Below are 17,121 nucleotides of genomic sequence, written 5' to 3' on the forward strand. Positions count from 1 at the left end.
ATGTTTCATGTCACAAATACAGTAATTAAGCAGAGCATAATGATGTAATTCTTGCTTCGAGTTTGATTTTTAGTCATTAATATATTGAAAAAAGTGCAGGTGTTGTACTTTAAGGTTTATCTGCTCACATTTTAAAACCTAGGAAATATTTTACTGTAGTTACAGTCTACTGATGTGTAGGCAGGAGGTTAATAAGGTTTCACACCTGCTGTTTGCTAGCTTACACATAGGATTAACATCAAATATGACAAATCTTAGACACATCTTTCGCACTAAGGGTGAGTAACATTTAGCTACTTATCTAATCTTTGAATCGCTGGTATCTGCTTGATAATTAATATTGATATTATATAAGATGGACCTGCCTGCTCTTAACACCAGTACACAAAATTATTATCTAAGGTTAGATAACATAATGCTTTTTTTATAACAGCCTCGACACATATTAAAGTATTTACTAGGAATGTAATCTACAGTTTTTTAATTCAATTATATTTCTCTTTCATACCTTGTATTATAGTGAAGTATTTATGAGAGATTAATGAATATATTTAAGTGAAATCAAATTCTCAAATTTTGCGAAAATTAACATTTACCAAAAGGCAGATTTTTTTTTATAATTATATATGATTCACTTATGTGCAGATTTGGACAAATGGTTGCTATCTGCCATTTTTCGGAACTATTAAAATGTCATTAAAAGGTTAGAAAAAAAACACTTATGTTCACCTTACTGCTCACATCTTCGACATCTCCGGTCCTCAATATCATTCTTATAATCCTCATCCTTGATGTACAATGAAAATGGCTAAATTGTGCCTAAAATGCCAATATTTTGTGTGGTCACCGTTAATTTCAAACACTACATTAACTCTCTTGGGCATGGAGTTCACTAGCGCTTCACAGAAGCCACTTTAATTCAACTCCACTCCTCCATGACAACAACAAGGAGCTGGTAGTTTTAAGAGACTTTGAACTCCTCTACCATCAATTTGAGGATGCCACACAGATGCTCCATAGAGTTTAGATCCGGAGACATGTTTGGCAAGTCTAGCACATTTACGATCGGTTTCTTTAGAAAGGCAGTGGTTCCCTTGAAGATGTGATTGGTGTTATTTTCATGTGGACCAAGTTTCCGAAGAGAAGGGATCATGCTCTGTTTTAGTATGTTAGGGGACATGTTGACATTCATGGATCCCTCAATGGACTGTAGCTTCCCACAGTTGACAGCACTCATGGAACCCCAAACTATGACATTATCATCACTATGCTTGACTGTAGCCAAGACACACTAGTCTTTCTTCTCCTCACCAGGTTACTGCCACATACTCTTGACATCTTTTGAAGCAAATAAGTTTGTCTTGGTCTCATCAGACCACAGGTGATTACATTAATCCATGTCCCTAGTTTGCTCTCCATTCACACCTCAAATGGAAAATGCCTAACTGGGCAAACAATTGGCCATTTCCACTCAGGAGGGAACTAATTTTTCTTCCAAGCAGTTTAAACATTAATGGCAGTGTGATTTATTAAGAGAGCATGCCAAATTTGTACTGTTATACAAGCTGTAGACTGAATAACTTACATTGTATCAAAGTGTCATATCTTCAGTGTTATCCCATGAAAAGATATAATAAAATATTTACAAAAAGGAGAGGGATGAACTCACTTTTGTGATATACTATATCTTCTAATTGCTGCTGAAATTGCTAACTGTTCTGTGCATGAGTGCGTAAGGTCTAAGTACGTGTCATCATGATGTGACATTGTAACCTTATTCGTGCTTGTGTAGAACCCTCCCGGGCCTCATATGAGTCGGAAGAGAGGGTGCTTTTTATACATCCCAAAACATTCTGCAGCAAAGGACATTACATTTGAAGAAAATAATTCTTCTGTGAATCGAATATCTCATTATTTCAGCAAACAGGCAAATTGCAACTATGTCTGATCTGCTCCTCACTAGTGTCCATAATTTTTTCCATCAGGTTGGAACTTTAAACTACAGTGCACTCTAGAGTAACACAATACAGAAAAGTCAGGCTTTGTTTATGTGTTTTATATTTTTAGAAAAAGGCAACGGCTATGCTCTTAATCAAGTGTCTCTACTATCATAACCTAGTTTACAGGTCCCTTGATCATGACATAGCAGTCAATAACCCATTGATTAACCAATAATTCCTATGTGTTAACCAGATCAAGAGCATTCTATTTTTCTAGTATTTGATTGCCATTATTCGATTATCAGTGTAGCATATTTTTCCTGATGCATAGGGTTTATTTTTATACATCAATATTTTGTAATATTATGGAGAAATACCCATTTCTTTTTCAAATATGTTAACAGCACACAATTTTGTTTGTATGTTGTCACCAATACAGTCATACTGTATGAAGCGCCCCGCTCAACATTTCTAAAGCAAGTTCAGTTGCATTTTAAATCAATTAAACCTATAAATTTGCCCAAAACCTAAATTTAAATTTGTTCCAAAAATTATAATCTAATACTATAAAGAGAAGAGGCAATACAAAAATATAATATTTTGTTTTATTTAATTCACAAAGAACATGATTAAAAACACAGTAAAAACATGTAGAGGGAAGATGAGAAAGAATGAAAGGAAATTCCTCAATACATGTCTGGGATCAATTAATAAATACTATACGCTAATAAGCTATATCAATCATATATGCGCGAGAACATGATTTAATAATGGAAAAGTCCAAACAAAACAACCTTACCAGCATAAAAGAAAACAAAACAGCACGAAGACGGTCGATACACTGTGGGTTCCACCTGTTAAGTTTTGGGGTCCCACTCTGTTCAATCGGATCACATAGAGAAAGAACTGCTTCCTCCAAAATACAGAAGCCTGAGTGTTTCCATAGGTCTGGCTTTTACCTCCTGGACCATATCTTAAGCTGGAGATATGGTGAACAGCTGTATTACCCATCTCTTTAGCTGTTCACAAAAACCCAACCATGTTAAAAGCCATCTCACTCTCTTAGGTCCTAGTATACTGGAGCATTACATACAGGTTCACATCACTGAATTTAGGAATCTCAGCAACACATACCCCCCTATTGTACTTTACCAATGGTCATATCACTATATACAGTACAGACCAAAAGTTTGAACACACCTTCTCATCTCTAGAACAACTATTAAGAGGAGACTTTGTGCAGCAGACCTTCATAGTAAAATAGCCGCTAGGAAACCACTGCTAAGGACAGACAACAAGCAGAAGAGACTAGTTTGGGCTAAAGAACACAAGGAATGGACATTAGACCAGTGGAAATCTGTGCTTTGGTCTGATGAGTCCAAATTTGAGATCTTTGGATCCAACCACCGTGTCTTTGTAGTAAAGGTGAACGGATGGACTCTACATGTCTGGTTCCCACTGTGAAGCATGGAGGAGGAGGTGTGATGGTGTAGGGGTGCTTTGTTGCTGAAACTGTTGGGGATTTATTCAAAATTGAAGGCATACAGAACCAGCATACCTACCACAGTGCTATTCCATCCGGTTTGCGTTTATTTGGACCATCATTTATTTTTCAACAGGACATTGACCACAAACACACCTCCAGGCTGTGTAAGGGCTATTTGACTAAGAAGTAGAGTGATGGGTTGCTACGCTAGATGACCTGGCCTCCACAGTCACCAGACCTGAACCCAATCGAGATGGTTTGGGGTGAGCAGAGTGAAGGCAAAAGGGCCAACAAGTGCTAAGCATCTCTGGGAACTCCTTCAAGACTGTTGGAAAACCATTTCCGATGACTATCTCTTGAAGCTCATCAAGAAAATGCCAAGAGTGTGCAAAGTAGTAATGAAAGCAAAAGGTGGCTACTTTGAAGAACCTAGAATATAAGACATATTTTCAGTTGTTTCACACTTTTTTAAGTATTTCATTCAACATGTTTTAATTCATAGTTTTGATGCCTTCAATGTGAATCTACATTTTTTAGAGTCATGAAAATAAAGAAAACTCTTTGAATGAGGAGGTGTGTCCAAACTTTTGGTCTGTACAATATATCTATATATATAAATATATATTTATTTATTTTTTTCTGTGCTTTTAGTCATGTTCTTTGTGAATTACATACAAGATAATATTACATTTATGCATGTTTCTATAAGCAATTAAAATCAAGTGGGGAAAGGCCCGCTCTGGAAAGTATTGGAAAATTTTCAGAATTATTTAGTAATCTGAAGATAATTGTACAATGCAAGAATGGGGTATGGCTACGTCACGAGTGGGTGAGGGCTAAACATCTGTTCTCCGTATATTTGCTTTGTTCATGAAAAGTGGGCATATCAGGATTATCAAATGCAATACAGAAATGTTTTAAATCAGTACATGTTAAAAGTTAAATGTTTAAAACATGTTAACATAAAATTATAGCTTTTCTTCTACCTTAACTGTCCAAGAAAGGAATAAGACCATGACATAACTCAATGTACCAAACCGATACAGACTGCTGCCATATATACCTCAGCTCTACTTTCATTAATCCATCTTGATTTTGTCATATTTTATCAATGATTTTTTCTTTACTACATATAAGCCAAGAGAAAAGCTGAATTTTAACTTTTGATGCTTCTTTTTTCACATAGGTTATTCAAGAGATAAGTGCAATAGATAAAGATGAGCCATCAAATGGCCACTGGTTTTATTTCAGTTTGCCACCCGATGCAAGTAGCATTAATTTCACATTACAAGACAATAAAGGTAACCGTATTATTGACATAATATCATTTCCTTTTAGTAAATTTATTAATTAAAATCTTTCTTTAAATGTAGTAGTTTTTCTTATATGTTATATACACTAGATAATGAAATTTAAATCCTTGTAAAAGAAAAAAAATCTCTTGAGAAAAAAATGTCTTGTAAACCACTGTGATGCAAGGCCGTATGCTTGCCTACATTCAAATGGAAAGAACTTGAGGAAAGGGCATTGGATGGAGAGACCTACCATTCAGCTCTAAGCCTAGCATTTGGGATATACTCAGTATTGTTGAAGACCTTAACACACCTGACAGGTCTGTCCTCACAAGGCTCCTCCCTTGTGTCCTTTTCAGTTTGATGCCAGCACAGTGCTTTACCAATACATAATAATGTGCTAACATTTTCTATGCCAGTACACCACAGTTGAACAGCCCTGTCACTAAAGCGCCTTTTTATCATCAATTATCTATTAATTATGATAAATCTAAGGCAGCAGATGTCCCATTGCTTTGTATGCAGAGTGTCACTCTATATATACATAAGGGAACAGAATATTATTTTTACATAGGGAGATATACATTATTTAGACTTTCACAGGCACATGTTACATGTAGCTTTTGAAAGCTGTTCCATTTTTGTCATTGCATAATGCTGTTTCTAGCCCTTAGAGACAATACATATTATCTGTGCTGAAACGAGAAAATCATGTAGACAATCACTCTCTAGCAGGTGCAAAACAACATACTTACGAACAATGTAATTCCTAAAATTTCATGGAGACAGCCCAGGCTCACCTCTAAATGACCACTTTTGGGTCAGGTTAGAAAAAGCTCTTTTATGATTTGGACCACATAATTTTCTGGAAATATAGAGACTATTGGCAGATATACAAAATGACTCTTGGACTGCGCTAACAGAGATAGTTATAGATAAGAAATAGACTAAGGGGTACTTTGCACGTTGCAACATCGCTACTGCCAGTAACGACGTCTCAATGTGTAAAGCCTAGAAGCACCGATAAACGATCGCAAAAGCATCGTAAATCGGTGATCTGAGTAGTGTCGTTCATTTCCATAATTTCACTGCAGCGACAGGTATGATGTTGTTCCTCGCTCCTTCGGCAGCACACATCGCTGTGTATGAAGCTGCAGGAGCGAGGAACATCTCCTTACCTGCGTCCCACCTGCAAAGAGGAAGGAAGTAAGTGGGCGGGATGTTTACGTCCCGCTCATCTCCGCCCCTCTGCTTCTATTGGCCGCCTGCCGTGTGATGTCGCTGTGACGCTGCACGACCCGCCCCCTTAGGAAGGAGGCGGGTCGCCGGCCAGAGCGACGTTGCAGGGCAGGTAAGTGCGTGTGAAGCTGCCGCAGCAAAAATGTTCGCTACGGCACATATCACAAGATATCGCATGTGCGACGGGGGCGGGTACTATCGCGCTCGGCATCGCTAGCATCGGCTAGCAATGTTGCAGCATGAAAAGTACCCCTTAGAGATATAAAATGGATTTACTTTTCTAATTAGAAATAAACTAATCAAACAAAAATCAAATTTGCCTGTTCATGTGGATGTTATAGAGAAAAACAATTTGCAGAGAAGTTATTAATTCCAATTTTAATCTCTTTTTATACTCTGGGGTCTCAAGAGACCCCAGAGAATAATAAAGGGAAGATGCAAAAAATAAAAAAGTACAAATACTTACTTCACCACTCATCACTGCCGCTGCTCCCTGCTCGCTGTCCAGTCTTCTCTGCCTTTATCACATCACTTCCCCAGCCCAGTGTTCACTTTAGGCTGTGACATCTGGCTATGAGTAGGCCCAGGAGTATGAGCAGTGAAATTCAGGGCCTGTTTACAGCCATAAGCTCTAGGCTAGAATGAACAGTAGGTCAGAAATCCAACTAGATGAGCATAGAGCAGCTGGGGAAGTCAGAGGGGTGAGCTGTGAGGTAAGCATATATTTTCTTTTTACAATTTTACAATTTTGTCAACCCTCTACTATTCAGCAAGGTGGTAACTGAAGTTGGGTGTCATTTTGCTAAATTTGTGCAGAAAAAATGATTAAATATTTTTGTGAAACTCAAATAGAAATTGATTCCATTCAGAGAAATTGATCCATCTCTACATCTAATGAATGAAGGCACTCAGATCAACAAGGAAGCCATATACAAAATAGACTAGAAGTACACTAGGGGCATGTCAATGATTTCAAATGTATTAACAAACCTCCAGTACACATCCAGTCTGATTTACATATGATTTCTACCCTTTTCGATAACTGACATATTGAATCTTTAAAAAAAGATTGCCTATACAAACAAACCACTAGTTCCATATGAATAATTATGCTGGTAACCTACTGTAAGGTAGATTAACTTTATAATTGACATAATTTACTAAGTTCATATAATCTTATGGAAACCATTAATCTTTTGTAATATAAGATACATTGTGATAAACCTAATTTTCAGCATTGATTCACTGCTTTATCTATCTGTATCATAAGGCATACATTAAAGGGGATATCAGTGACTTTTATTCATTTTACATATGTGGCTAAGAACTAACAGGCAAGGAGTTTCTAACTACCTGCCTATTGTGCCTGATGCTGATATCTGCTAGCACAGAGCGTCAATAGACCACTCCGTCTGGTGATTTTCCTAATTCAATTAATATCACAAAGAGAAAGCAGCATTTTCTCTCTCACTCTGCTCTGTTGAAGGGGCATAATGGATTATGTCATGCCAAATGACCGATGACTCCCCGCTACATAACTGTAGGGAGCTGGCTGTCAATCAGCATGACAAGTGCTGTGGGACCCTCAAAACAGAGCATACCAGAAAAGGAAGAGTTGCTTTGTTAAAGAGAGTTGAACTAAAACAGGGGAATTGCTGATGGAGCCAGTAAAGTTCCTCTCTGTGTTAAACAGGCAGATACTTAGGAACTATTTTCCTGTTATTTCTTAGCCTCATGCACAAAATAATATAAGTCCTTGATAACTTATTTAACCCATTCATGACATCTAGTGTACCAATACATCATGGTTGGATAGGGGTTCCCAACTAATGATGTATAGGTACATCATGGAGATCATGTGGAGCATTGGAACTGTGCATGCACATTGACCTGGGAGCTCAGAGATAGCCAAGCTCCTGCTGTCACAGACAGATGTGGTACCCACATTGCTCTTGGCTGTTTAACTTCCTAAATGCTAGAATCAATAGCGATCACAGCCCACAGAAACTTTGCTTTCTCATTTAAGTTAAAGGATCTGTCGTAGATGTTATCTGAATCATGTCATTAGAAGTCTTAGATGGAAACTATTATGTAAGTGCACAGCGTAGATCACGGGAATAATGTTATCCAAAATTTTGTGTAAAATGTTTCCAATAAAAGTTTTAATTCAATAAATAACAAAAAACAAAACCCCACCATGATCCGTAATCTGTCAACGGCAGTATAGAGGGTTTTCACAATACTGGTAACACAAAGCCTATGAAAAACTGCTTTAGCTCTCTCCCAAAAGAACAGAAAAAAAATTGTGCCCCTCTGAAATTCAAATGCCTTTTCCCTTCTGAGCCCCATAGCATGCATAAACCATATTTAACATCCATCTATTTGGCATTTCTGTGATTAGAAGAGCCTGCTTAATTTATGGGGTGCATGTCTCCAGAAGCACGAACTGGCCACAATATACTGGGCACTACAATATAGAGGCACTGCAGTGGCAGAGTTGCAATTTTCACTCAGCAACATCCATTGCTACTTGTTCCTGAAAAATGCCCACAGAGTCAAAATCCTCAGTACACCTGTAGAAAAATTCCCAAAGGAATGAAATTTTCACAATGGGGTCACTTGTGGGAGAGGATTTTGCTCTTCTGACACTTAAAAGCTTTTTGTATGGAGCCTGTGGTCCATACAGAAAATCTGTTCTCCAAAAGTCAAATAATGCTAATTTCTATCTCACAAGTCTTGCCATGTGGCTAAGAAGTACTGGACAGCCATATGTTGGGTATTTGACGTTCATCAGAAATTGTATGACACGTTTTCCCATTGTAAAAATGTAAAATTAGGGGCTAGGACAATTTTTTGTGGTAAAAATGTAATTATTTTTTCTTCACCCCGCAATGATAAAAAATTGGGTAACACACCTGTGGTGTGAGTATTACCACTGCACCACTAGATCAATTATTTGAGGGGTGTGTTTGTAAAATGGGGCCACTTTTGGGGGTTCTGCTTTTCTGGTGCTTCAGGGGCTCTGTCAATGTTACATGGCACTCCAAGCCATTCAGGCAAAATCTACACTCCAATGTGCACTCCTTCCCTTTCCTAGCTTTGCTCTGTGCCTCCAAAGTACTGCTTAACCACATATGGGCTACTATCATAGTCAATAGACATAAAATATTTTGAGAAAAATATAACATGCTCATGAGAAAAGTAACTTTTTTCATTTTCATGGCTCATTGTTATAAAATTCTGTAATGCAAATATAGGTTTAAGGTGCTCACAACACCTCTATGTAAATTTTTTGAGGGGTGTTGTTTCCAAAATGGGGGCAATTGTGGGGGATTTCAAAAGTTAAAAGTTGAATGGTGCTCCCTTCTTTCCGAGCTGTTTTCTGCCATATGCTCAAACAGTATCTTTCCACAAGATTTAGGGTATAAACATACTCAGGAGAAAATAGAACATAGAATTTGTTGTACAATTTGTCTTGTTACCCTTGAGAAAATGTAACATTTCGGGAGTAAAGCAATATATTTGAGTAAAAAAGTAACATTTTAATTTTTCTTACTATATTTCTTTAATTCCTATGAAGCACCTTAAGATCAATAAACTTTTCCAATGTGGTTTTAAACACTTTGATGAATGTATTTTTTTAAAAGGAGTCACGTTTGCATATTTTTCATCACATAGGTCCCTCAAGGCCACTACAAATGTTATGTGGTTCCTAAAAAAATTGATTTTGCATAACTTACTGGAAAAAATGAGAAATGGCTAATAAAATTTGAACCCTTCTAACTTCCTAAAAAAAAATGAATTAAAAAACAATGCTGATGTAAAGTGGTCATGTGGCAAATGTTATTTATTACTGCTTTTGTGTGCTATAACTATGTAGTTTAAGCGTATAAAAATTCAAAGTTCAAAAAGTGCAAAATGTTCATTTTTTTGCAAAATTCATATTGACTAAACTTTACAACCATCATGAAGTACAGCATGTCAATAGAAAAACATTCTCTGAATCACAGGAATATATTAAAGCATTCCAGAGTTCCAACCACATAAAGTGACACTAGCCAGAATTTTAAAAAATGACCTTGTCAGTAAGGTGAAAACAGGCTTGAGGCTAGAGGGTTAATACTTGCATAGAATTATAAAGATTTTGCAATTTCATCTACGGCATTTGAGTAAACTAAATTAGCAGAGAAAAGGCGCAATAGGGTATTACCCGATTTACTCGGTAAAAGGTATAAGGAAATGGTGCACTCACCTGATCGAGTTGTGCCAGTCACAAGCCCTTTAGTGGCATGAGCGAGTGCTAAGGTGGTCCAGCAGCAGCCCTGTTGTACAAGCAAGACATCAAATTCGGGACTGGAGGAAAACAGGTTTAACACCGCGCTTGAAGACCACGGACATCAGTGTTGAACACACAATTCTTTTATTTCATTTCATTCCTACGCGTTTCAGAGACCACAACTGCCTCCTTCTTCAGGGAAAAGAATTTTACAGAAACCAAGGAGGAGCCCTTAAAAAGGATGTACAGAAAAAAAAAAAAAAGGAAAAAAAAAAGAGAGAAAGGAAGAGGGATCCCTGGCTATGACGTCAGTTCACCGTGTGCTGCAGAGCAATGACTCATTGCCACGTGGAGTGAAGCCGCATTACATGGCCCTTACAAGAATTGAATAAAATACATATTAATACATTTAGCCCAAACAGAACATTCATAATCATAGCAATAAGAGATCCAGGAAAAAAAAAATAATAAATTTAAAGTGAAAAAGTAAAAAGGAAGGGGGTAAAAATGTATACAACTAATAGTGATATTTGACACGAACCTGAGGTAGAGAGGCCGTGAGATTCACCGGCCATCTCACTAACATTGTGCTAACAGAGGGGTTTAATGGTGCCTCATGATTAGCTACAAGAACCATTAAAAGCCAAGTGCAAATAACATGCACTAGGCAGAAATCAGCAAATAAAACGGGGCATATATTATATTTGCAAGTAGGACCAATAGTGACATTATTTTTATTATTATTAAAAATCAAATCTCAATTTTTTTTATTAATTATATATGAGTGAAGTGCACTTGAATTGGAGTGACTAATAAGAAGGATCCGTTGTGATAAACCAGGAGGAACAACAGAGGAACAGTGTTGTGCGCATGTATAAGAATAGAGACAAATTCTCTTGACGAGAAGAGGTGAAAGAAGTTCAAATCGTGTGAAAAAATTGCAAAGCGCAGGCGCGCTTCACATAGAAAGTAGCAAGCTCCTCACATCTCAAGGTTAAGAAAGTTCAGAAGCGTGGGAACTAGCTATAGTGCGCGTGCGTGCAGCCAGTGACAGTTAAGGATTTTAACACAAAAATCCATGTAATCATGCCGTGGAGAAGGAAAGACAACATATCACGGATGAATTGCTCAGGGAAGTGTGAAGCGGGATCAAGCCCGACAGTGCTATGAAGAACAAAGGATAGTTCATTTTGATCTGACAAAGCATCCAAATCTCTCTCATAATTGGTTTACAGGAAAAAACTAATCTTGAACACTAAAAAGCAAGGAAAGGGAAAAGGATAGTTTAAAAACAATAATGCATTATTTGAAACACGTAGTAATATAAGCAAGAAAATGAATTAATAAAAAATGGATAAAAATCAGGACATATGTGCGATATGCACGGGGATTGATGACAAAACCTATGTTATCAGTATATATTTAGTAACATGAAAAAGGGGGGGTTTTATAAAATATCTGAACTGGCAATTATAGCAACATTTATGACATGAATATATTGAATATTTGTATAAATATAAAAGTATAAAAACAGTCCATCAGAGAAAAATGTATAAAAAGATGATATAAAAATATGTATACCCTTGGATCTAACAAAGGGTAAAATGACAGATGGATTTGCACTCAATTTCATTACAACCTTCAGTAAGGATAATTTAATCATAAGGGACACTCTATCTAAGCATTGGTCGATCCTGCAAAAAGATCCCATTCTTAGCTCCATTTTGCCCTCAGCTCCTGGTGTCACCTTCAAACGAGCACCGACTATCAAAACTATAGTTGCCCCCAGTAGACTCAGAACAGTAACACCTAACCAAAATAAGAATACTCCTACCATAGGGGGAGCTTTTAGATGTGGGTCAAAAAAATGTTTGTGTTGCAAAAACATTTGCGACGGGAGGACCACTTTCAGTACTCCTGGTTTCTCTGAGAATTTCCCAATAAGAGATCATCTGACATGTCAGTCCGATTATGTGGTGTATCTGGTGGACTGCAAATGTGGGAAGCAGTATGTAGGTCGGACCAGTCAGGAACTCCATAATAGAGTCAACTCCCATCGCCACAATATCAAAATTGGCTTCCTAAAGCATGGGTTGTCTAAACACTGCACTATTGTACACAATAAAAATCCAGACTTTAAAATCACGCCCATTGAGCAGGTTCCCTCTAATGCCAACAATAGGGCAGAAACACTCAGTAGAAAGGAAACCTACTGGATATACAGATTGAATACTCTCAAACCTTTTGGCCTCAATGAGATTACTGATTTATTTTATTAATTTATGGGAATATGTTTTTGTGATATTTTATGATATTTAGAATCATAATGATTGCTTTTTATGTTTTATTCGTTCATATATCCTTTATATATTTAATATATGGAAATTTTTATATGTATACATATTTTTATATCATCTTTTTATACATTTTTCTCTGATGGACTGTTTTTATACTTTTACATTTATACAAATATTCAATATATTCATGTCATAAATGTTGCTATAATTGTCAGTTCAGATATTTTATAAACCCCCCCCTTTTTCATGTTACTAAATATATACTGATAACATAGGTTTTGTCATCAATCCCCGTGCATATCGCACATATGTCCTGATTTTTATCCATTTTTTATTAATTCATTTTCTTGCTTATATTACTACGTGTTTCAAATAATGCATTATTGTTTTTAAACTATCCTTTTCCCTTTCCTTGCTTTTTAGTGTTAAAGATTAGTTTTTTTCGGTAAACCAATTATGAGAGAGATTTGGATGCTTTGTCAGATCAAAATGAACTATCCTTTGTTCTTCATAGCACTGTCGGGCTTGATCCCGCTTCACACTTCCCTGAGCAATTCATCCGTGATATGTTGTCTTTCCTTCTCCACGGCATGATTACATGGATTTTTGTGTTAAAATCCTTAACTGTCACTGGCTGCACGCACGCGCACTATAGCTAGTTCCCACGCTTCTGAACTTTCTTAACCTTGAGATGTAAGGAGCTTGCTACTTTCTATGTGAAGCGCGCCTGCGCTTTGCAATTTTTTCCCATGATTTGAACTTCTTTCACCTCTTCTCGTCAAGAGAATTTGTCTCTATTCTTATACATGCGCACAACACTGTTCCTCTGTTGTTCCTCCTGGTTTATCACAACGGATCCTTCTTATTAGTCACTCCAATTCAAGTGCACTTCACTCATATATAATTAATAAAAACATTTGAGATTTGATTTTTAATAATAATAAAAATAATGTCACTATTGGTCCTACTTGCAAATATAATATATGCCCCGTTTTATTTGCTGATTTCTGCCTAGTGCATGTTATTTGCACTTGGCTTTTAATGGTTCTTGTAGCTAATCATGAGGCACCATTAAACCCCTCTGTTAGCACAATGTTAGTGAGATGGCCGGTGAATCTCACGGCCTCTCTACCTCAGGTTCGTGTCAAATATCACTATTAGTTGTATACATTTTTACCCCCTTCCTTTTTACTTTTTCACTTTAAATTTATTATTTTTTTTTTTCCTGGATCTCTTATTGCTATGATTATGAATGTTCTGTTTGGGCTAAATGTATTAATATGTATTTTATTCAATTCTTGTAAGGGCCATGTAATGCGGCTTCACTCCACGTGGCAATGAGTCATTGCTCTGCAGCACACGGTGAACTGACGTCATAGCCAGGGATCCCTCTTCCTTTCTCTCTTTTTTTTTTCCTTTTTTTTTTTTTTCTGTACATCCTTTTTAAGGGCTCCTCCTTGGTTTCTGTAAAATTCTTTTCCCTGAAGAAGGAGGCATCTACGGCATTTGTGACACCACATTAGAATATACTAAGCTTTTTTTTAACATAGTATATTAGCATTGGGTGTGTTACTTATTACACATGTTAAACATAACCTCAACTTATATTGATGACAAGAATTATTTATATATAGATATGTATGTGCATATATATGTGTGTATATATATATATATCTATATATATATATATATATATAGACATATATATCTATATATATATATATATATATATATATATATATATATATATATATATATATATATATTTATTGATATAGATACATATGGTGGGGAAAATAAGTATAGGATACGCTGTCAATTTTGCAAGCTTTCCCTTTTACAAAGAATGGAGAGGTCTGTAATTTTTATCATAGTCACAACTGTGATAGAGAAAATAAAAAAATAATAATTGGCATTTTGTTGCAATAAATGAGTATTTGATCACCTACCAACCAGCAAGAATTCTGACTCTCACAGACCTGTTATTTTTTCTTTAAGAAACCCTCATACTCTGCACTCTAGTCTTTACCTGTATTAATTGCACCAGTTTGAACTTATTACCTGTATAAAAGACACTTGTCCACACACTCAATCAATCACACTCCATCCTCTCCATCATGGCCAAGACCAAAGTGCTGTCTAAGGACACCGCGGACAAAATTGTTGACTGTCAATCTTGCGTAGTCTTGGGCTCCATGCAAGATCTCTTCTTGTAAAATAAGGATCAATCTGAAAAAGGTCTGGAATTATCCCTTGAATACACAGTAGGACCTGGTCAATGACCTGCAGAGAGCTGGGACAACAGTCTCAAAAATTACAGATCGTAACACACTATGTCACCATGGATTCAAATCCTACAGGGCATGCAAGGACCCCCTGCTCATGGCAGCACATGCCAGGGCCATTTAAAGTTCGCCAATGGCAATCTGGAGGATCAAGCGGAGGCATAGGAGAAGGTCATGTGGTCAGATGAGGCAAGAACTTTTTGGTACCAACTCCACTCACCCTTTTTTTTTTAAGAAAAGAGGAATGAGTACAACCTCAAGAACACCATCCCAACCATGAACCATGGCAGTGGAAACATTATACTTTGGGGCGCTTTTCTAAAAAAGGGGACAGGACGACCCTACTGTATTGAAGGGAGGATGGATGCGGTCATGTATTGTGAGATTTTGGCCAACAACCTCTTTCCTCAGTAAGAGCATTAAAGATGGGCCATGGCTGGGTCTTCCAGCACATCAATGTCCTGAAACACATAGCCAGGGCAACTAAAGAGTGGCTTCATAAGAAGCATTTCAATGTCATGAAATGGCCTAACCAGTTTCTAGACCTGAATCCAAAAGAAAATCTTTGGAGGGAGTCAATGTTGTCCAGCAACAGCCCCAAAACGGAAAGATCTGGAGACTATCTGTATAGCGGAGTTTGCCAAAATCCCTGCTGCAGTGTGTTCAAACTTAGTCAAGAACTACAGAAATCATCTGACCTGTGTAATAGCAAACAAAGGTTTCGGTAACAAGTGTTAAGTTCTGTATTTCTAGTGTATCAAATACTTATTTCATGCAATAAAATGTAAATTAATTATTTAAAAATCATACAATATGATTTTCTGGATTTTTAGGGAAGACTCTGTCACAGTTTAAGTGTACCTACAATAAAAATTACAGACCTCTCCATTTTTAGTAGGTGGGAAAACTTGCAAATTCGGCAGTGTATGAAATACTTATTTTCCCTACTGTGTGTGTATAATATACAATATACACACTGTATATATGTATATATATTCAAATATATAGTGTATATACATATATATATATATATGTATATATATATATATATACATATATATATGTATATATATATATATATATATATATATATATACTAGCTGTACTACCCGGCTTCGCCCGGGTTAATAACTGTTGTTAACAACATAGAATGTATTAACATTCCCGGGATAGAATGTATAAATCGAATGTATTAACGCCCGGGATAGTAACTGTCTCTCTGTTTCTCTCCCATTCTCTGTCTGTCTCCCCTCTGTATATATCTCTCTGTCTCTCTCTCTATCTCTTTGTCTGTCTGTCTCTTTCCCTGTCTGTCTCTGACTGGCTCTGTCTCTTTCTCCGTCTGTCTCAATCTCCTTCCCTGTCTGTCTATCTCTTTTCCTGTCTCTCACTCTATCTCTGTCACTTTCCCTGTCTGTCTCTTTCCCTGTCTGTCTCTTTCTCTCTCTTTCCCTCTATTTCCCTGTCTCTCTTTCCCTCTCTTTCTCGGTCTTTCTCTTTCCATCCTTCCCTCTGTCTCTTTCCCTGTGTCTGTCTCTTTGTCTGTCTTTGTCTGTCTCTTACCCTGTCTGTCTCTTTTGCTCTCTTTGCCTGTCTGTCTGTTTCCCTGTTTCTGTCTCTGTCTCTTTGTCTGTCTGTCTCTTTACCTGTCTGTGTCTGTCTCTTAACCTGTCTCTCTCTTTCCCTGTCTGTCTCTTTCCCTGTCAGTCTGTCTCTTTGTCTGTGTCTGTCTCTTTGTGTCTGTCTCTTACCCTGTCTATGTCTGTTTCTTATCCTGTCTGTGTCTGCCTCTTTCCCTGTCTGTGTCTGTCTCTTTCCCTGCCTGCATTGTGACATGCCAACATTCCATATAAGGGCGTGGCTGCGCATTCTTCTGAAGTTCTGGCTACACTGTTGCTCCCAGCTCCATTTGCTTTAATGGAGGCAGTTTTTTTGGTGAATAACTGTAAAGAGCGGGGTTAAAATTTCCCCTCAAAACATAGCCTATGACGCTCTCGGGGTCCAGAAGTGTGAGTGTGCAAAATTTTGTGACTGTAGCTGCGACGGTGCGGATGCCAATCCCGGACATACACACACATACATAAATACACACACACATACACGCATTCAACTTTATATATTAGATAATAACATATAGCTACAGTGTGTAGTTATATATGGCAAATGTATATTTTTATATATATATATATATATATATATATATATATATATACACACATACATATGTATATATATATATATATATATATATATATATATATATATATATATATATATATATGTGTGTATATGTATATATATATATA

The 17,121-nt window shown here is 36.8% G+C and overlaps 1 protein-coding gene across 2 annotated transcripts in view; it reads left to right on the forward strand.

Annotated features, from left to right (window-relative positions):
• The window catches only part of CDH7 (cadherin 7), a 467,468-nt gene that overhangs the window by 416,159 nt on the left and 34,188 nt on the right, over positions 1-17,121 (forward strand). For both annotated transcript variants that reach the window (XM_075314603.1, XM_075314604.1), the window contains exon 10: positions 4,613-4,727. In XM_075314603.1, the coding sequence (XP_075170718.1) occupies positions 4,613-4,727 (115 nt within the window). The remainder of the gene's footprint in view (positions 1-4,612; positions 4,728-17,121) is intronic.

The sequence above is a fragment of the Anomaloglossus baeobatrachus genome, chromosome 6 (genome assembly GCF_048569485.1).
Source record: "Anomaloglossus baeobatrachus isolate aAnoBae1 chromosome 6, aAnoBae1.hap1, whole genome shotgun sequence".
Lineage (NCBI taxonomy): Eukaryota > Metazoa > Chordata > Amphibia > Anura > Aromobatidae > Anomaloglossus > Anomaloglossus baeobatrachus.